Source organism: Cynocephalus volans, chromosome 7 (assembly GCF_027409185.1).
Source record: "Cynocephalus volans isolate mCynVol1 chromosome 7, mCynVol1.pri, whole genome shotgun sequence".
Lineage (NCBI taxonomy): Eukaryota > Metazoa > Chordata > Mammalia > Dermoptera > Cynocephalidae > Cynocephalus > Cynocephalus volans.
This window is the reverse complement of record NC_084466.1, coordinates 97,555,502-97,577,275: the sequence shown is the minus strand read 5'-3', so window position 1 is coordinate 97,577,275 and position 21,774 is coordinate 97,555,502. Positions and strand designations below refer to the sequence as shown.

Here is a 21,774-nt window from a genome sequence, read left to right as displayed (position 1 = left end):
CCTCCAGGCTGGGCTCTTGGTAGAAAGAGCTAAGCCTCAGGCAGTATTTTAGGGTGAGGACAACACACCCCCAAGTCTCACCAGAGACAATCCGTAAGCTGAGGCACAGCCCAGCAGCCCAGAATGATCTGAAACTAGACTGGAGTGATCTGTGCATGAATGAACATGGAGCCACGATTTGGGAGGAGGGATCTCTGGGTTTCCACAAAGGGACCAATATATACAGTGCCTGCCTGGGACCCAGTGTGGCTAGAATGGCTTCAGGCCAAGGAAATGTGACGAGAAGCAGCCATGAAATCCAGCCCTCCAGGTGAGGCTCCTGGGATCTCAAGGCTGGCAAGGGAATTGTGGAGGGATAGGACCACCTACCTGAGTCTGGATCTAGAGAGCCACAGTGCCACCCTCCACCCTCTCCCCAAGAACTGGTGGAGGATCAGGGAGCAGAGCTGGCCCCAGACAGGACAGCATAGGGCCATCGACTGTTACACGTCCTCGTGGGGGATGAAAAAGATGCACCTGTCCACCTCACCTCCCACACCCACAGCCTCTGTGGGAAACCACAGGTTTCAGCAGGACAAAGTTGGGGGGGGGTGTGGAGGAAAGGAAAGGGGCTCCATAAACATCTCCCCCTGCCAGTGGAATTCCAAGAGTAACCCCAATATTTCCTTCCTCAGCTGAAAGCCACAGATGCAGATGAGGGCGAGTTTGGGCGTGTGTGGTACCGCATCCTCCACGGTGAGTAGGGCTGTCCTAGGACGGGGGTTGGGGGACCTCCTGCCTTCAGGACAGCAGAGCTTCTCTAGGCTGCCAAGGATTTGGGAGCGGGAGAGTGAGGTTAATGAAGCCCCGTGTGCTGTATACACAAGGAGGGGCCAGAGGGAGGAAACGGGGGAATTCTCCAACTACTTGCACCCGGTCAGACGTGTTTTAAGTGAGAATGCTGCATTTGATTGCTGTGCTTCCCAAAGCTGTCACCCTCACAGAGGGGGGCCTTGGAGACCAGGCAGCCCCCAGCAGTGAGCTCCTCAGGGATCGAGTCTACTGGTCCAACTAGAATCAGGGCCCCATCCCTGATCCCATTACTATGGCCAGGGAATAAAACAGGCTGACCTGCCCACTTCTGGAATCAAGGGTAAAATCACTCCACACAGACTACATGGACTGAGAATAGAGGAGGGTGGATCCTCAAAGGAAAATCAGGGTGCTGTTACTGTAAGATGGGGAATGGATGCGGGACCAGTCCAGAGATGTCCACTAAACACAGAAAATTTGGTTTGGGTCCCTCATTTTGTAGGGCCCCAGATCCTTCTGAAATATTAAAAAGGCTTCACTCCACCCACTCTTGTGGGTGTGGGGGTCTAGGGAGATCCCCAGTTTCCCACGAGGAGTAGAGAGGAGAACTTCTGGCCCCTTCTCCCAACCATGCCAGGCCAGGGCAGCATGGGGCAAGGTGACAAGTGACAAGGCCTCCTTGTCACTGTGGGCTTCAGCCAAGTTCCCAAGACCTCTGGGCAGGTCAACATTCCAGGGAGCCTGGACCCCTCTTCTCTCCCATCTCACAAGCACCCTCCTGCTGAGCAGAACCCTTGTACGTCATCTGTCCCTCCACACAGGCAACCATGGCAACAGTTTCCGGATCCATGTCAGCAACGGTCTCCTGATGCGAGGACCCCGGCCCCTGGACAGGGAGCGGAACTCGTCCCATGTGCTGATAGTGGAGGCCTACAACCATGACCTGGGCCCCATGAGGAGCTCTGTCAGGGTGAGGCCAGGGGCGGGCTGGGGTGCTGACCTCAGGGCTAGACCAGGCATGGCCACCAATTGGGACCTGTTCGGGGCAAGGCCACCACTGGTTTAGGTGCAGAATGCCATCTGGGGCTGGGGTTTCGATGAGGGGTGCCTCGGTCTCAGCCCAGCCTGGAATCTTGGACTTGTCATTTTGCTCTGAGCTTCAGTTTCTCCAGCCATGGAAGGGGGTCAGAGATACTGATGTCTGTCCTAAGGGATGAAAGGGGTGTCCCTACCATACTAGCCCCTGTCCCCACACAGCTCTCTAGGATGAGCCAAGGAAATCAACATAGATGATCTTGGAGGTATAAATGCCAACCTCATTTTACAGATGAGGAAACAGAGGCACAGAGAAGTCACTGGTGATAGAATGAGGACTTGAGCCCATGTCTTCTGAGTCCAAGTTCAGTGCTATTTCCATTGAAAATGTCTCTAAAACTTTCCTGTCACCACTCCCAGCTGCCCCATCAAATGTGTTCTTTTTTGCCCATCCTCCCCTGTGCAGGTGACATCAAATCAGCCTTCATCTTTCCGAATTGTCAGAAACATACACACAGATATTCCCACCGGCGGGGCTGCTTTAGGACACTCCTGCCTGGCAGCAAGGGGGTGATAACTGAGATGAATGAGATAAGAATGAGATGACCTCTCAAGGCCACCCCCCACCCCCACTGCACACTCAGCAACTCACAACCCCTTCCCCTAAACTGGTGGAAGTGAGTCAGGCCTCAGACGTCACTCACGAGTAGGAGGGAGATGGGAAAAGTCAGGCGGAGAGCAAGCAGGGACTTTTACCCAGAGCTGAGGGAGGCAGAAGCAGCTGCTCTTATCAGCCCCATCTCCACCCTCTGCTTCCCCAGCTGGAAACAATGAGCAGAAGCCTACCTGGCCGTCACCATTGCGCAGGGGGTATGCCGGGTGGGTGACTCAGCCCTGGCCCGCTCCTGCTGACGCCCCAGCAGCTTGGCCCCAGGGAGAGATGGAAGGAGAAACCTGGTCCCAGCAGCGACCCCTCCCAGTAAGATCTGCCCAGGGGAGATGGGGTCAGATCTCCAGGATGTGTACAGGGCCCTGGTGACTGAGGGTCTGACACTGTTACCTGGACATGCACCAGGGCGATCCTGCCCAGCCACGTTCACCTGCATGACTGTGAGTCGTGCTCACGGGCTGATCAATACACCCATATTGGAGCCTGTCCTCTGTGGGGCCCACTTCAGGCCACAGAGTGACTGATGTTAGTGATGCTTGGGCCTGAACTGAGGCTTCCTAACCACAGCTCTCCTTGTGGCCCCTCACTCCCCACCCTCCTGAGAGCAGGTGGGCACCTGTCTCCAGGCCCTGCTCTTGTCAGTGCCTTGGCATTGTGGCTGCAAACCTTCTTCAGCACAACCTTCTGTTTAAACCTAATGGTCTGCAGCATCCTGGCGTACTGTGTGAAACAGATCAAAGCCAGGCCATGCAGGGTGGGGGAGGGGGGACTAAGCCACACCTGCTCGACTTCCCCTGTCCTCCTCCTCTCCCCATGAACCCCGAGGAATAATAAACCCTCACGTAGTACTTTGTTCAGCATTTTTCTAAATGCTTCACATACTTTAACTCATTTAACCTTCATAACAGCCCTATCGGGTAGGCACAATTATTACATCCATTTTATAGATGACAAGATTGAGGCAAAGAGGAATCAGCCAACTTGTTTAGGGTCACACAGCAGTAAGGGTAGAGCCAGGCTTCACACCCGGGCAGTCAGGTTTGTTGTCCTAACCACGACACTGCACTGCCTCACATAAGGCTCTTCAGAGCAGTCAGAAACCACTGCCTCATCCCCAAGGGGTAAGTTTAAGGTGAGGATTTGGGGGCTGGCCCCTGGGGCGGAGACTCAATGGCCCTTGTAGTACACAGCCTGTACCCCCCTGAGACCTAGGAAAGCCAGGGGCCTTCCTGAAGACCATGTGGGGCTCCAGCCTTGCCCTGCATTCATTATCCCAATGGCAGTAGAAATGGCTTTCAGGGACCATCGTGTTCTCTAGTTCCTGCTTCAAAGACCAGAGACAGCCCAGACGTAGGGCCAGGGAACATGGGGTGCGACGGTCCTCGTGGAGACTGGGTGCCTCAGGTTGCATGCAGCATATACATGCACACATGCGTGTGCATACCTCCTCTGCTGTACCCATTGGAAGGCACCGCACTGGACAGAAAGCGGGTCTCATTCTCTGGGGAGACCAGTAGCTCCCTCTTGCTGAGCAAGAACTTGGCAGACCTCTGTTTCCTGTACATCTGTGTCTCTCAGCTTTGCAAACCACATACCATCTTGTCTCCTGTCTCTGCTGCTAAAAACAAGGTTGAAACCAAGAAGAGGATGGTATGTAGTCAGACTCATGGAGAACAGGCTACACCCAAGCTCTCTGCTGCCACCCTCTCTTTTTATTGTACTGTCAGACTGGCCCTCTTTCTCCCAACGACCCTTAGAGTCAAGGTCGTTTGGACAACCAGACTCAAGAACGGGAAGGCTCCCAGTTTTGAAAGATGAGTGGCTAGTTTCTGTTTACAGAAAGAGAGTTCTCGAAATTTATCCATGCAAATTCCCCCCCATGCTCACCCCACCTAGGATCTCCGTAGTCAAGTTTTGGGTGAAGCCAAATTTAGAAGGTTCTAGCCTGTGAGCAGCTGTGCTCTAGGGTGAAAACTTTAGTTTACATAGTGGCTTCTGGGTGTCTGGACTTGAAAATTCTGATGACACAGCAGGACTGAGGAAACCCCAAGAGCAGAGCAGTGGAGAAACTTCCATGTGCCTCTCCTCCCCCAGCTCTGCCACCCCACTCACTCCGAAGCCCGCTACAGGTCAGGCCACTGTTCTCTGCTATACCAACTGGAAGCCCTTTTGTTTCTCTCCAGCTAATTCCCAGCTAAACCCTGAAGAGACTCCAGGTCTGATCCCAGAAGCAGTGATCACTCAGAAGCCAGATATACATGCCCTGAGATTGTCTGTGCCTCAGGCCCCCCATTAGTGCTGGTGACCACATGTGAAATCTGTACCAAGTGTCATTGTCCCTTATCCACTCGCTCCCCTCTCCACTCTGCCACAAGCTCCTGCTGGCCCTAGCCCTGCGAGGCTGGGAGGAGGGTACTTCTGCTGTCCTGGCCCCAGCTCATCCCTAGAATAGAACAAAGCCATAGGGTTGGGAGGAGAAAGCCCCCTCCTCTTTCCAGCCCTCTCAGTCACTGTGAGGCCTTGGACAAGCCACTTCCCCTCTCTGGGCCTCTGTTCCCCCATCCGTGAAAAGAAGGAGGGGCCCTTGGCCTCCCTATGGCTCCTTGAGCACGCACGCTCTGTGGCTATAACTCTGTGACATCTGCCCCTCCATGCTGGTCTTTCTGGACAGCCTTGACCGTACCCCCAGCAAACCCTCCCAGTGCTCCTACGTGTGTGTGGGGAGAGCGGTTGTCGATCTCTACCCATGAACACAGCTCTCCATAAATATCTGTTAAACTGTTCTGCATGACAAATGTGTTCATTAAAGAGAACTTAGAAAGGACAGATGAGCAGTGAGGAAAATTACGTATCATTGCACAATTCAGAAAGCCGCCATTGTGGGTGGGGTCCCCAGGAGGAAACCCTGAGATGAGGATTGGTGGGAAAGTAATTAAAGGGGCGTGGGACCTGGAAGGAAAAACAGCCAGCAAAGTGGAGCAGAGGGAACTGTGCCCGTGTCCCACAGGGAGCCCTAGAGAGGGTCACCTCACTGCCCCTACAGGGCCGAGGAAGCTGGAGGATTTGTGCTCCACGCCCATCGGTCACTGGCTAAGGGCTGCCCCAGGGGACATCAATTCCCAGGTGCTTCTGCTCTCTGGGTATTGGGTGTGGTGGGGTGGAGATAGTCCTTAAAAAGCCACAGGTAGGTGCTTGCTGCTGGCTGAGAGAAGGTACATGAGAACCATAAGGGGTCTGAGCATGACATTCTCCGCTACAGCTGCCATACCTTCTGATATCTGCTCTCCTAGATATATTTTGATATGGGGTCCACTGGAACCTTTCCACACACTTTTGTGGGCCCTGGCTCATGTGGCCTTAGGAGTGACATGGGGTAATCAATATTACTCTTTCATAGCTGAGAAACTTGATGGGCCAAAAGAGTCACTAATTAGTTGCAGGTTCCCACAGGGTTAGTAACAGAGCAAAGAGTAAGATAAGGTTCATTCCTAAACCAATAACGTTTGAGCACCTGTCACTGCCATGCACTAGGTACTATGCAAGGTGGGAGCACACAGTGACCAACAAGACAGCCCCAGGCCCTCCAGAAGGGGACTCCCCGCTGGCCCGAGGTAGCAGTGACCAACACAAGCAGGCTAGATGGTGCCAAGCCCTGGGCTTCCAGTCTCCACCCACCTGACCTTGCACCCTGGCCGTTCCTACAGGTGATAGTGTACGTGGAGGACGTGAACGACGAGGCCCCCGTGTTCACGCAGCAGCAGTACAGCCGCCTGGGACTTCGCGAGACCGCAGGCATCGGCACTTCGGTCATCGTTGTCCGAGCCACAGACCGAGACACTGGTGAGGCCGGCAGGGGAGGCCAGGGCGTCCCATTGCTCAGTGACCCTCCCAGCTCACCCAGCCCATTCCTGTGGTGGGGGGCGGGCACCGTCCTCGGATGCCGCAGGCTCCTCCACCCCGCCACGCTGGCGCCTGGGATGGCCTTGGTCACTCCCCAACACACGTCCAGGCCTGAGAGGTTTGGAGTAGGGGAAGTTGTCCCAGTCCCTGGGGGGACAGAGGAGAGGTTGCAAGTTTGGAAAGTCCAGATGTGTCATCCCGGGACCCAGCCTACTCCTCCACCCAGCTGTGGCTCTGTGCCCTGTGGGGCCAGCTCAAGGCCTGACACACACAGGCCTCCCAAAGGGCACTGCCTTCCTATTCTACAGGGCTGTTCTGAAGGCCACCTGAACCTCACAGAGGGCCCCGAGCCACAGAGGTGACCACAGCCAGCAGTGCAAAACAAAGGAGAAACATGCGCAGGTCACTGTGGGCCTCCTCGTGGGGCCTGTGCCCCAGCCAGGGAGACAGCCAGAGAGGCGCTCTTCCCAGGAATCCACTGTCCCCCAGAGAGGCTCCTGAGCTGCTGCTCCCAAGCCCCTCCTCTCAGCATTCCCAGCTCACCTGCAGCACAGGGCAGGATGGCAGGAGAAACATGTCTGCAAATCCTTTATACAGTTCATTTATATAGTTCAGGTCACATACAATTCTGTGGTCCAATAGTTGCTGGCGTTTTCCAGGTTAGGAATCCCTTTGAGAAATTGGAGAAAGCTATGGATCCTCTCCCCAGAAAAATGCACATTGAACTCAGAGTTTTATAAGTAATTTCAAGGAAGTCTTGTATTTCCTGAGTGGTTTTATGACCATTCCCTTTCCCGCCCTCCCCTCCAGGTCTGTGGACTTCAGCTAAGGAATCCAGCTCTAGCTCCTGGTTGAATGCTGTATTCCAAGGCATGGGGATTTGGGGTATAGGGACTGGGGAGAATGGGGGAAGGTGTCGCTGGCACTGCAGCCCTTCCATCAGAGGGACCCAGTGAATGCCTGTACACCTCTGAGGATGCTGCTCCATCAACACTTTCTAGATTGAAGTCCCCACTAACAAGAAATCCTTAATTTCCCCATCTTCTGTCCAAATACCCAAAGGAGGTGCTTGAGCTGGAATTTTGAGGCTCCAGGAGCAGAACCAGCCTCTCTGGCATATCTCTGGAGCCAAGGCCAAGCCCTAGAGAGGGCTCAACAGTGTGATCTGGGCCTTGCCATCCATAGTGACCTTGATCCCAACCTCTTCCATATCGCTTGGCATGATCCAGCCCACAGAGGTGGGGGCAGCGCATGTTGGGTGGGCCAGTCATGGCCCCTCACCTTGTCCCTTAGTGACAGCACCAGGCGTGGGTATGGGCAGCTCAAGAAGCCACAGGGAAGCCCACCCCAGTCTGGGACTGCACAGCCTCCGTGTCCTCCTGCAGGAGATGGTGGCCTGGTGAACTACCGCATCCTGTCGGGCGCAGAAGGGAAGTTCGAGATTGATGAGAGCACAGGCCTGGTCATCACTGTGGATTACCTAGACTACGAGACCAAGACCAGCTACCTGATGAACGTTTCCGCCACTGACCAGGCCCCTCCCTTCAACCAGGGCTTCTGCAGCGTCTACGTCACTCTGCTCAACGAGCTGGACGAGGCCGTGCAGTTCTCCAACGCCTCCTATGAGGCTGCCATCTTGGAGAACCTGGCACTGGGCACCGAGATTGTGCGGGTCCAGGCCTACTCCATCGACAACATCAACCAGATCACCTACCGCTTCGACGCCTACACCAGTGCCCAGGCCAAAGCCCTCTTCAAGATCGATGCCATCACGGTGAGGGGGGCTGCAGGCAGGCACAGCAAGGACTCTCCCTGGGGGAAGGGGGTGCCGTGCCTTTACATCTAACCAGCATTTATTGAGTTCCTTCTGTATGCCCAGCACTCTCCTCTTTGCCATAAGCATCCTCGGGATAAACATCCTGGTAATACATTCCCTTTTCATATTTAGGGGTGAGATAAAGCATATACCTAGGCAACCTGGTGTACTTCTTGTTACTAGACAATGAAAGTGTGTAATAGGAAAAACCAGCTATTTTTCCTTCTGTATTCACACTCACCACAGAATGCTTCACCTCTAGTCTTCAAAACGTGTGTGGGGTTTTCTCCCATACCAACAGTCAATTCTCTGATTCTCTGGGCACCAGCTGGGTATGTTATAATTCAATTCAATTTGGAGCATTTCTACCTGGAGTTAAGAGTCAGATGCCGCAGGTTAAGAGCTCAAGTCCCTCCCACACACCAAGCAATTCTCCAGCGGACACCAATTGGGTGTCCTACAATTTAACTCAATCCTGACACTGTCTACCTGGAGTGAGTCAGATCCTACAGGTTAAGAGCTCAGTCCCATGAGGCTGCCCCTGCTTCAGATGCTAGTTGCAAGCCCCAGGTGGTTTCACCTTGTGCCTCTAAGCAACCGGCTATGGGGAGGTTGGGGAGAGCCCATGACCCCCTCCACAGGTTCAATTAATTTGCAAGAGTGGCTCACAGAACTCAGGGAAACACTTTACTTACTACTGCCAATTTATTACAAAGGATATTTCAGTATTATTTTTATTTTGGTGGCTGGCCAGTACAGGGAACTGAACGCATGAATTTGGTGTTATAAGGTTGAGCTCTAACCAACTGAGCAAACCGGCCAGCCCCCTACAAAAGACATTTTTAAAGATACAAACAAACAGCGCAATGAAAAGATACAAAGGACAAGGTACGGGGGAAGGGGTGCAGTGCTTCTGTGCCCATTCCGAGTGTGCCATCCTCCAGGCACTGCCACGTGTTCAGCAATCCAGAACCTCTCTAAACCCTATAGTTCACATCTTTTTATGGAGGCTTCATCACATAGGCATGCTCAATTTTTAACTCAGTCTCTAGCCCCTCTCCCCTTCTTGGAGGATGGGGAGGTGGGGCTGAAGTTCCAAGCTATTAATCATGGCTTGGTCTCTCTGGTGACTAGTCCCCATCCAGGAGCCCACCAAGAGCTGTCTCATTAGAACAAAAGACACTCCTATAACCGAGGACATTCCAAGGGATTAGAAACTCTGTCAGGAACAGAAGTCAAAGACCAAGTATTAGAACAAAAGATTCTCGTAGCACCCCTATTATTCAGGAAATTACAAGAGTTTTAGGAGCTCTGTGCCAGATACTGGGGAGAAAAACCAAAAATATATTTCTTATTATGTCACAATAACATGGAAAGCTATGCAAGTCATCATATGTCCCTTTTTACCTTGGCTGTAAGGAAGCTCGGCTATAAATGTGCTTCATGGCAGTAGCTATTCTTAGCTAGGTATCTGGAGCAGCTACCTCTTACCTAGTGCCTGACTCTTACTCCTCCGTCTTTGCTTTAGTGTGCCTTTTAACAGACTCCCACCTTTGAAAACAGGCAAGATATGAATCACTACAGTGCGCCAAGCCTTGTCTTGGGGGATGTTGGGAACACAAAAATGATCAAGACCCTTCCTGGCCCTCACAGAGTCCTCCGGTTGGGAGTAGAAGTGGGAATAATCAAGGACGCAAATTAGAGCACCCCAGGAAAGATATGAAAGGAACTACAGCAGAGGTTTAATGGAGCACTTCTGGGGCCCAAATAAGAGACCGATCATACCTGACTGGGGAGGCAGGAAACTTTCACAGAAGAGGTGTCGTTTAAGTGGGATTTGAAAGAGAAGTAGGATTTCAACTGACAGAGCTTCATGGGGAAGTTATGCCAGGCAGAGGGGGTGACGTGGAGGAGGGAAAGTGGGCAGAGTCTGGTTTGGCTGGAGCATGGGACCGCGAGCAAGGGAGGGTTAGGACGGGATCTGCCTGGTGAGTGCGATGTTGTCACTTGACCTTCTGGCCCCATCTCCGTAGGGTGTGATCACAGTCAAGGGCCTGGTGGACCGGGAGAAGGGTGACTTCTACACTTTGACAGTGGTGGCAGATGATGGCGGCCCCAAGGTGGACTCCACTGTGGTGAGTGGGTCCCTGGGTGAAAGCCCCACAGGCACAGCCATCCCCATCCAAGACACTTCCAAACCCACATCTCCACCAGCCACCCAGCACACAGGCCAGGCAGCGGGCACAGGTCTTGACAGCCCACGGACTACACTGTGGCCGGCTGTAACACATGTTCCCTTGCAGCCTGGGCCAGGGATGAGACCTCAGACAGGCGGGAGGTTGGAGCGGGGTCTGGAAGAGCCACACACTACTAACCATTGCTTCCTGCCTTTTCTCTCCTCGCCCTCCGCCTGCCAACACTGCCTACAGAAGGTGAGTGGCCTGTGGACAGGGGCTCCCCCATGCTGCTGGCTGTGGCCAATGCCGGCTCAGCCTTGTGAGGCTTTGGACCTTCCTACCTCTCTCAGGGAGAGGGCACCTGGACAGACCCCGCAGCTCCCCCGCTCAGACCCTTCATAACCTCCTCAGTCCATCCATTATTGCACCTGACTCCAGGCCCCTCTCAGACATGTCCCCTGCCTCCAGCTCTGCCCTTCATGTCTGCTAAGTCCCCAAGGGGTCCTGGGGTGGGGGTGCACTAACAAAGGAGTAGCTGGAGCATCCATTGGAAGGGCCACTGAGGCCTTGTCCCAGCTCTGCTCCTTACTGGCTGTGTGACACAGGCAAGGTGCTTAACCTCTCTGTGCTTCCCATCCTCTGGTCTAAAATGAGGAGCAGCCCAGACTTCCTCAGAGATGGGATGAAAGTAGTGGGAGGTCACGGGTAGGAGAACTTTGTAAACTAGACCTGGAATGAGTGTACACGACGGCAGTGGCATTCTGTCCCGACACCTCAGCTGCCACACCTGTAAAAGGACCCCCTCCCTTGGGGGCTAGTGTGAGGAGCGTGCTGTACTGACGTGCATGTGAAGTGGGGTGTACAGGGCCAGGCTCTGGAGATTGCTCAGGAAGGGTTCAGCAGGGTGAGCCTCTACCTTCAGGACGGCCTCTAAGTAAAGGCAGGGAGACCACATGCTGGGATACTTGGGAGAGGGTGGCCTGCTGTGGTCAGAGACATCAGGCAAGGTTCCTGGAAGCGGAGGCCCAGCCTGAAGAGAGAGGCAGGCAGGGGAGCTCGGCTGGGGACTGAGATCGGGCAGGCCCAGGGGAGGCCACCTGAGAGGGGTCCACTGGGACGGCATGCTGAGGTGGTCATCAGAACACTTGCAATCAATTTGGCCCGGGCACTGGCCAGTCAGCTTGGACACTCTCTGAAGACCACCTGGAGTGTCTAGCACATCAGCAGCCTTGGTTACAGCCACGTTGTCACTCCTCGCCAAGTCCCTTTCCCATTAGCCTAAGGGAGAGAAGCCAACCCAGTGTCCAGGATGAAAGCCAAACACAGTTGATTGGAGTCCTTGGCCCCACGACTCCCCAGAGATGCCCGGCTCCACTGGCACTAGTTGTGCCTTGACCATACCCAAGGGTCCTCTCCATCCATGGGGACACCCAGGGGCAAGTGAGGCTAGAAGCATCAGTGAACCCACACAGCTCCCCTCAGCCCTCTAGGGGTCGCAGAGGGTGGCTGGTGAGCAGGGCTCTCAGCACTGATGGTGGGCGGGTGCCCTGTGTCCTGCAGTTCCCAGCCAGAAGGTGTGAGACTTAGAGAGGTTAAGTGGGGCCGTCTTACTGAGCCTCGGCATCTGCATCCATAAAATGGGATCAGTTGCCCCTCACCCTCGGGTGCATGAGGAGTCTTGGAGTTGAGGCCAGGGAGAGACTGACAGGTGGCAGGAATGGCAGGGTGCCACCTGAGGCTGCTGACGCCCCTGCATGGACTAGGCAGCCACTTCCTCTGTGTGACTGGCATGGGCACTTCAGAGCACATGCTCCTCCTGTTCAGGCCCTTGTATTTCCATGGTCGCTTCACCCTTTTCCAGGAAACAGGGCCCGCCCCACCCCTTGCTATGCCCTGGCTTCCTCTCAGAGGCTCCCAGAGGCCACTGCCCCAGATACGCCAGCCCTGTTAGCCCCAAACACTGTTTGAGGTGCTAGGGTGGAGGCAGGGGGAGGGGCCCTGTAAAGATGGCACTATTTCCTCTCTGAGATGGAATCCAAACCACAGCTCACCTCTACCTGACTCCTCCCTGTCCCCAGCAGCCCCTGCAGGCCCCAGGAGGGTGGGGAGGCAGACAGGAAGGGGGCAGGCTTAGGAGGGGTTGTTGGCTCTGCTGTGAGAGCTCTGAGTAGCACCCTCGGGCCTTTGGGGGGTGGGGAAGGGAAGTGTGGACCATGAGGACCTGGGTGAGGACACAAACCCCTATCAATTCCCACAGACCGGGGCAACTGTCCTCCTTCCTTGCCCACGGAGGCTGACTCCCTTCTACTGGGGGGTCCAGTGGCCACTCACCCCTACTTTGCTATCATCATCATGATCAGAGTAGCAGGCATGGCAGGAGCACCTGGTGTGTGCCAGGCACTAGGCTGGGCTCAGGATACAGCCCGAACCCAAAATCCAACACAGCCCCTGCCCTCACAAGCATAAAATATAATGAGGGGAAGGCATTGATCAGATTATCAGAGGAATAAATGTATGCACCAAGAGAGCCTACAATAAGATGTCCGGGAAATCAAGGAGGGCTTCTCTGTGGAGGTGACCCCAGCTGAGCTCTGCAGAATGCACAGGAGTTAAGCAGCCAAGAAGGCAGAGCTTTCGAGGCCAGAACGGCATGTGCAGAGGCCCTCTGGTGGGAGGAAGCGGGGCGAGGGGGGGAGTCTGGGAGGCGTCAGATCGCACGGGCCTTGTTCGGTTTGCCCTGACGGCAGTGGGGTAAGCACTGTTTTTCCCCTTTCACAGGTCAGCAGACTAAGGCTCAGGGACTTTAGGGAACTCCTTGACCAAAGCTTATAACAGACGCAGTCTCGGCTGGCAAGACCATGAATATCTGCCAGGCAGGAAGAGGGGACAGGGGCTGCTGCATACCACCCTGAACTTTTCGTTTGCTCATATGTCCCCCAGCATCCCAGTGAAGTTCTCATTCTGATTTTCAACTGAGGAAGTGGAAAACCAGAGAGGTTGGATAACTTTTTCCAAAATCGCACAGCTAGTAAGTGGTGGAGTTGGTCACCGCAAAGCCTGGGCTTTTTCCCCTGTGGTTCTCACAGCTGCCTAAAGACATGGGAGCGTGGCTGGAACCGAGAAGAAGTGAAACCTGGTTAGGAAGGAGGATGAAATGGAAATTCCTCTGCAGTGTGGAGAGAGGCTCAGCAGCCTCCCCATGGGTCCTGTGCAAACCGGGAGGCAGGCAGGCCCGAGAGCCCCTGAACCCGGGGCCCGGGTAAGCAGAGGAGGGGGCCTGTCCTGGGATTCCTAAAACCTGAGCCTCCTCCCACCTGCCCCAATGCCCTCATTCGTGAACATAAGGGTGCCTGTGGCTACAGCCTCTGTGGCCTGCAACCATCTGTGGGCTGGAGGGCTCACCCACAGCAGGCCTTCTCTCTCGGCTCACTACCCTACCTCTCCGTGAGAAGCCTGAGCTATAGACACAAAACAACATGCTCTCGGCATGCTACTTGCATGTGCCTGAGGTTTATCTGACAGTTGGAAATTCACCTCCTTTCCCCATCTGTCCCTCTCCACTCTGGGACCACCAAGTCACCTTGTGGCTCCCTCCTGCTCCTGGCCCTGTTCCTTCCCTCTAATCCACAGGTTGCAAACAAGGAGGCTTTCAGGCAATATTAGCCAGACTGTGTATACTTTTCTTCTTTAATTTTTATTACTTGTCAGGTAATTTCACTTAAAAATCTAAATTCCTTGTTTCTCTTGAAAAACAAGAAGCTATGTGAATACCAGGCCAGCATTTCCAGCCTCTGTTCCTTTAGCCAGGGCCCAGCTTTCCAGTTCTCCCAGTCCCTACCACCTCTGAGAGTTTCCCCACCAGGCCTCTTCCCTCGCCCTCCTGGCCCCCAGCAGTTGAGTGTGTGCAGCCCCCACCCCAGACTACTAGGAGAAATGGGCTCGGGGCCTCCTCTGCAAAATCGGGATAGGCCTGGGTGGGCTCTGAAAGCTTGCTGATGTTCTAGAACTGATCGGGGGTCTGACCACATCCACTCCCCCAGGTCTACATCACTGTGCTGGACGAGAATGACAACAGCCCCCGGTTTGACTTCACCTCTGACTCGGTGGTCAGCGTGCCCGAGGATTGCCCTGTGGGCCAGCGAGTGGCCACCGTCAAGGCCCGGGACCCTGACGCTGGCAGCAACGGGCAGGTGGGCACAAAGCAAAATAGCCAGGATTTGTCCTGTCAGTGGGGGCTACCCCAGCTCCTCAGCTGGAGGGACCTCCTAAGCCATCCTCAGCACAAAGCAGGAAGAGGGGCTCATTCAGGCCCTGCCTTGGCCTGGAGCAGGGCACCCTGCACCCGCCCCAGTCTGTGCTCAGGGAGAAGGGGCAGAGCTGCAGAGGCTGGGGGTCCCACCTAGGTCGAGTGGACACGGAGTCTGAAGGCCAGCCACAGCTCAGCCCCCACAGCGAGGTGAAAGCAGAGGGGTTCAGTTTTCCAGGTGACTCCTTCCCCTCTGCGTTCACAAACCACACAGCACCTGGCTCCTTGCGTGGCAGCCCAGAGGCCCAGGGCCCCAAGAGGACACGCTCCTCCTCCCTCCTGCTTCCTGGCCCCTAGCCCCAGCAGGAGGCACTCCCCATCGCCCCAGGTTTGGATACCCCAGAGTGCAGGGAGGAGGGGCTGAAGAGGCACCCTGGATGTCACCACTCTGCTCTGCGCATTGCTGGGGTGTTCACAGGGGTTTTCAGGATGGCTTGCACACCCCAGGGCCAGGGTATGCTGGCTTTTGGGTCAAAGCATGTCAGCATCTACAGGCCGTGTGGCCTTGGCCAGTTGTGTCGCTTTCTGAGCCTCTTCTCTGTGAACTGAAGAGAACAGCCTCTTTCCAACAGGGTTGTTGTGAGCGCCAACTAGATCCATGCAAGTCCACGGCACGTGGCTGCTTCCTTCTGCCCTGGGAAGACGTCGGTGCCGCAGGGCTCACGCCCCACTCTCCTGACCCCCACGCCACAGTGCTGACATCCCCAAGCCCAGGAACCTGCCACAGGCACTGTGCCACCCCCATCCAAGGGACATATACCACTCTATTCTCAGAAGCCCTTGCTGAACAGAGGGCTGTCCCCCTTGGCCTGACCTGACCACCTCTCCTCCCCCTTCTCGTCCCCTCACTCTCTCTCCTCCCTCACAGGTGGTCTTCTCCCTGGCCTCGGGAAATGTCGCTGGGGCCTTTGAGATCGTCACCACCAATGACTCCATTGGTGAAGTGTTTGTGGTCAAGCCCCTGGACAGAGAAGAGCTGGATCACTACATCCTCAAGGTGGGGACTGGCCCCCTCGGGCTGAGAGGCGGCTGGCTCAGCTCCTGGACCAGTCACAACTGACCATCCAGGAGGGGACTCAGCCATCAGCATGCCCTGGCAGTCAGTTTCCCTACTGTCATCAAGTACCGGGACAGGCTGCACCCCTCAGGGCCAAGTGAGGCCAACCCCAGACAGGGCGAGCTGGGTAGGATCTCTGGATTCCCGGGAGGAAGCTGCTGAGGTATCTTCCCTGCTTTAGGGGCCTGGAGAGAAAGTCTAGCAAACTGGTAGAGCTCTGACTCTTCCACAAATGCACCATGACCTTGGGCGAGTTATTTACTCTGTTTGGGCCTCAGTTTCTCCACCAGTACAATGGGCAAAAAACCCCGACCTGGCCTTCCTCTGCCGAGGTGAGAAACGAGTGCAGGTGTGAGGATCTGAATTGCCGTGGCTGGCATGTTCAGTGAGGGGTCTCGGAGGCTCAGGGCTGTGCTTCTGCACTTACTGGAGTACTTACTGCTGCCCTGAGGTATCTGGGCAGCATCGAGGCTCCCAGGGACAGGATCACCTATCATTAGGACTCCAGCTCATTGCTGAAAAGGTCGCTCGAGGCTCTTTCCCTATTTGCCAGAGTCCAGATCTGAGTGCATGGAATAGAGTCCTGGGTAGCTAAAGGCAGGAACCCTGGGTCAGGTGGCAGGCCCAGGGTCATAGGGTCAAGGTCAGGGGCTGGCACATGCCAGAATACAGTCAGGGGTAAAGACTCGGGTACACTGGAGTCAGATTGCAAATGAGGGTCCCAAGTAAGACAAGAAGTGGTCAAAGATTGTTTGCAGCATGGGGTGAAGGTAAAAGCTTTGGGGAGATCCCTGAGCTGGCCAGGACACCCGGGGAAAGGATGGGCCGGCCAGCCTTTCACCCCGCAAGTCCTCCCCACCAGTGGACAGCCCTTTTGGAGTCTATATTCCTGCTCCCCATGCACCCTTTCCCCTAACTTCAGTCATCCTCCTCCTCGCAGGTGGTGGCTTCTGACCGTGGCACCCCTCCACAGAAAAAGAACCACATCCTGCAGGTGACCATCCTGGACGTGAATGACAACCCTCCAGTGATCGAGAGCCCCTTTGGTTACAATGTCAGTGTGAATGAGGTAAGGGCAGCTCCGGTGACGACACGGCTGGCTGTCTGGGGTGGACAGTAGGCATAAGCCAACCACAAAGCACCCGTTTAAATGTCTGCCTGGCCCTCTAGTCCCTCAGGACTTGGGGTAGGGACTGTGGCTCATTCAAATTACGTCCCTAATGCCTAGCTGGGGTCCTGGAACTCGGTGTCTTTTTGCAGTAGGGAAAAAAGGAGAGAAGAGGGAAAGAAGAAAAGATGCCTTTTACCCGACAGGGAACTGAGGTTTATCCTGGGGGAGCTTCTTTTTTAAAAAAAATGTGTCTATTATTCAGTCCTGAGGTTGAGTCACTCCAGGAGAATTGTTGGCCCGGCGCTGCTGGGTTTCATGCCAGGTTGGACATTCATGAGGCAGATGACATAGGGTACAGCCTGGCTCCCAGGCCACTGACTGGCTGTGTGGACTTGCACACATCCCTTCCTGCACCTCGGTTTTCTCATCTGTAAGTAGGGATGACACTAGTACCTGACTCTAGGTTGTAGACAAGATTCAATAAGTTAGCATGGCCCTGGCATGTGCTAGGTGCCCACAGGATGTTTGCCACCATCGTCCCAATCATCCCCATCACTACTCCAGGGTAGACAGAGCAAAGCTTTGGGGAGGTCCAGCTGAGGCCTTTGGGTAACCAAGAGCAGGTGCTAGACTTTGCCCCAAAGGCCTTGAATCCAGAACGACCACTCTCCCACTCTCCTCCCAGAACGTTGGCGGGGGTACTGCTGTGGTCCAGGTGAGAGCCACCGACCGTGACATTGGCATCAACAGCATCCTGTCCTACTACACCACCGAGGGCAACGAGGACATGACCTTCCGCATGGACCGCATCAGCGGCGAGATTGCCACACGGCCCGCCCCACCCGACCGCGAGCACCAGAGCTTCTACCACCTGGTGGTCACTGTGGAGGACGAGGGCACTCCCACCTTGTCGGTGAGTGATGGGGGCGACCACAGGGAGGAGAGGGTGGGCCAGGGCAGCTCCGCCTTCTGTGTGAGGGGAACAAGACTGGTGGGAACAGAATTCCACGCAGTGGGTGAATCCTCGGCAACTCCTTAATCGTGCCGTTAGTCTGGCAGCCTCAGTACTTAGTGGGAGTCTGTTGTGTGCAAAGCTGGTGCTAGTACCTTTAGTCTACAGCTGCTGTGAACCTCTATTCAGGCTTCTTTGCTCTTGCAGAGCAGCTCTATGGGATGGTACAGGTTGAGCCCCTACATGGGGGCCTGGGCCAGGGAGCTGGTGGGGGCTGAACTCAGCCTCACTGCACACTCCAAGCTATGCACTGTGGGACATGCTATCCATATGGTGGTGCCTTATGGAAAAGGGCCCCCCACGCCCTCTTCCCCTACATCATGTTGGTGTGACACACTGTCACAACATGAGGACTGGAAGGGACTGATGTCTGTGGTCCAGACTGATGCTGGAATGAATGGGGCTGCTGCCTGTGGCAATGTTTAAAGTCTGCAAGGTTAGAGAAGGAGGTGCAGACCCAAGGGCTGGATGGTGACTGGGAGTGATGGGCTACGGTGGGAGTCGTGTGTAAATTGAGAGCAAGGAATTTGGAGTCAAGAGCACTGTGAGCTGGCTGCATGATGACAAGCAAGTTGGAACCTCTCAGAATATCAGTTTTGTCATCTGCAAAAGGGAGATAATATCTACCTCGTAGGTGTTGTCTGGGGAATCCAATTAGCTCATGTCCGTGGAAGCACTGGTAAACCATGAGGAGGAGAAAGATTGTATCAGCTATCTATTGCCACAATAATGCTGCATTATAAACCAAACAAAACACAGAGGCGTAAAACAGCCACCACTTATTTAGCTCTAGTTCTGCAGGCTGGCAGTTTGGTCCTGGCTTAGCCAGGTGGTTCTGGTCTCAACCAGGCTCCCTCATTCGTGTACGTGCAGCTGCATGTCAGTTGGGTGGCTGTTGGCTGGGGTGGCGGGTGACTCCTCTTCCAGAGGGCTAGCCCATGCGTGTTCATACAGAGCTGGAAAGGCCCAGGAGGGAAGGCAGAAGCATGCAGGGCCTTCCACCTCCCTGGCTTGGAACTGGCACAAGGTCACTTCTGCTGCATTCTGTCAGCTAGAGGAAGTCACAAAGCCAGCCAGATTCAAGATGCGGGGAGATCAACTCTACCTTTTGTAGGAAGGAGCTGAAAATCACATTGCAGAGTGTGGAATCAAGGGTAGCAGATTTGGGACATTTTTTCAATCTTCCTCACCAAGAGAGCTGATTGTAAATGAGGCCTCAGCTCTGTCCCCTTCCCCCTCCACAGCTGACTCTGTTACACCCCTCCCTTTTGACAACAGCACTATGGGAGGTGGGGTCAGAGCAGGTCTGGGCTGGGCTCTTCATCTGGAGTGTCTCTGACAAGGGTGGTAGGAATTGGGCCAATGAACCCACATTCTGAAGAGCCAGGAAATGGGACTGGCTCTGACCCTCTGGGCATCCTAAGCCCCAGGGCTTCCCAGTGTCACCACTAATCACTTTGGCCATTCACACCCAGTGGGCCAGACAGAGGCACATTTGCAGGATACATGTTACTAACTGGGGGGGGGGGGGGAGAATAGAGAGGCAGGTAGGGCCATCATTTATTGTGGTGACATGGAAGGACCCAGTTTTGACATAACCTCTCCTCAACTGCACCTAGCTTCAGGGTGAACCATCTTGGTCATCTCTCCAATAGTATTTGAGATGTATTTGGTTACAAAGAACAGAAAACTTAAACTATGGAGTCATAAATAAATCAGAATGAATTTTCTCACATAGCAAAAACTTTAAAGAGAATTAGGAATGTTGATTTTATTCTCAGTGAAGTTAGAGCTAATGTTTCTTGGCCTTTTCCTCATGGTTACAATAGAGCTGCTACAGCTCCAGCCATCAGGTCAGCATTCAAGAAGGAAGAAGACAAAAAGACAAAGAGCCATGATAGCTACTTCTGAACCTTTAACAAGAGGTTTCCCGAGCCACCCTCCAGAGCTCTTCTATGTCTCAGTGGCCAGAAGTGGGTCACATGGACACCCTAGCTACAAGAGAGGTTGGAAAAAATGAGGGACAGGATTGTCATAATTGGCTTATTTATTACTTGGGGACCAGATACATCACTGCCCCATACAAAAGCAGAACTCTGTTAGTGAGGAAGAGGTAGAGAATAGTTTGCAGGGGCATCTGACCGCATTTGCCACACTACCCTTCCCCATCCTGACGTGGGCCTGTCAATGCACCACTCCCACCCCCACACATACCCACAGTCCTAGAGTTTCCCAGGGAGGCAGTCGATGGGACCCATAAGACTCTGAGACGCTGAGGTTTAGAGTTAAAATCAGGCTTCCTTTGGTCCCCAGAAGAAAGGGGAATTGAGGAAGTGGAAAACCAGCCTAGAATATGTGGGCCACTACCCAACAGCTCCTGCAAAACTTGGGATTGAAAAGAAAGGTTTTCCATCTGTTGGACAGACCCTCTGCAGAGACTCATCCCAGCCCCGTGGGGACCATAAACACTCCCTCGTCTCACGCCCATCCCTGACATTCTGGCCCTCCTTGAAGCAGAACTCAGCCTGTCCCAGCTCCCTGGTGAGAATGTGGGAAGTTGGGTGGCATCCACCCTCCTCATCCTGGTCATCACCAGCTTTGCTCCCCAAGGTCCCAGAGAATACCCTCAGGATGACCAGGATCTGGGATGGGGCTCCAGAGGCCATCTTTGGGGGAATCAGTATATGGCCTCTTGGGCTGAATCAGACCCTGGCCTTCTCCAGACTATAATACAGACAAACAGTGACAGGTACCAACCTGAAAAGGATTTACAGGAGAAAAATTTTAAGTCGAAAAGAGTCCATTCCTTCTTCAATTTTTTCCCCAGCTTCTTCAAGTTGGGAAAAGATCTCTATTATTTGATTTTTGCAGCAGATACATCAGTGAAAAAGTACAGTGACCACAGGAACATAGTTTAGTAAGCTAGCACTAAGGCCATGTTTGTTCATTCATTCATTCACTCATTCCTTCAGTCAGCCAGTGTTCCCCGAAGCCTGCTATGTGCTAGGTGCTGCAGACACAGAGATGAAGATCATGTGGTCCCCAGCCTAAAGAAACTTAGTTGAGCAAAGGAAGCCATGAGGACATCCACGTGGGGATCACAGTGCAGAGCGGACACTGGGAAGGACTTGGGGAAGGCTTCCTGGAGGAGGCAACATCTGGACTGAGTCTTATCAGTCAGTCATGTTAGCACAGCCCAGGGGGCAAGCATATTCTGGACCTGGGGGTCAGCCTGAACAAAGGCCTAAGAGCAAGCAATAATCAGGGTAGGTTCTGGGAGCTGCAGGCAGTTCAGGCCCAGGGTAGCACCCAGAGCAGCGGGCAGTGCTCTCTAGCTATATGTCCTCCACACAACTTTCTATCTGGGGCTCGCCCCAGGGGCCAGTCCCGCTTCTTTCTCAAGAGCCCCCTCCACTCCCTTCTGACCTCACTGAGCCAGGGTGGGGCTGGGCAGAAGCTGGCAAGTTGGCATTGTCTCCAAGGAGCGCCAGACTCTTAAAGATTTGCTTCCATTGACCAGAACTTCACCTCTGGGCAGTGGACCCCTCAGGAGCATGAGTGTCCCCAAGGACAGAGCCAAGGGCCAAGCTGGAGGTGACCAAAACAGAACCCTTCTCTGCCACTGGGCAGATTTCACTGGATGGGTGTGCGAAGAAGGAGAAACATCCCAACCCCTCCTGGAGCCACCAGAGCCTGAGCAACATCAGGCTGCCAGCCTGACATTCCGGAAAACGGCACATGGTCTAACGGGGATGGGAGAGCAGGTGCCGCCCGGCCCAGATCTGTCCAGAGAAGCCCAGCAGGCCTGCACACGTCCTCCTACTCCCACCCGCAGTTATCTGCCTGGACTCAAGCCAGCCCTCACTGGCACAGGACCAACCTTCCTGGAGGACAAGGG

General features: G+C 54.4%; 1 protein-coding gene across 3 annotated transcripts in view; it reads left to right on the top strand.

Annotated features, from left to right (window-relative positions):
• CDH23 (cadherin related 23) overlaps window positions 1-21,774 on the top strand; it is a 372,185-nt gene that overhangs the window by 285,008 nt on the left and 65,403 nt on the right. For all 3 annotated transcript variants that reach the window (XM_063101657.1, XM_063101655.1, XM_063101656.1), the window contains 10 exons: window positions 675-735; window positions 1,614-1,762; window positions 6,202-6,337; window positions 7,783-8,171; window positions 10,247-10,348; window positions 10,643-10,645; window positions 14,431-14,580; window positions 15,565-15,693; window positions 16,694-16,822; window positions 17,550-17,777. In XM_063101657.1, the coding sequence (XP_062957727.1) occupies window positions 675-735; window positions 1,614-1,762; window positions 6,202-6,337; window positions 7,783-8,171; window positions 10,247-10,348; window positions 10,643-10,645; window positions 14,431-14,580; window positions 15,565-15,693; window positions 16,694-16,822; window positions 17,550-17,777 (1,476 nt within the window). The remainder of the gene's footprint in view (window positions 1-674; window positions 736-1,613; window positions 1,763-6,201; window positions 6,338-7,782; window positions 8,172-10,246; window positions 10,349-10,642; window positions 10,646-14,430; window positions 14,581-15,564; window positions 15,694-16,693; window positions 16,823-17,549; window positions 17,778-21,774) is intronic.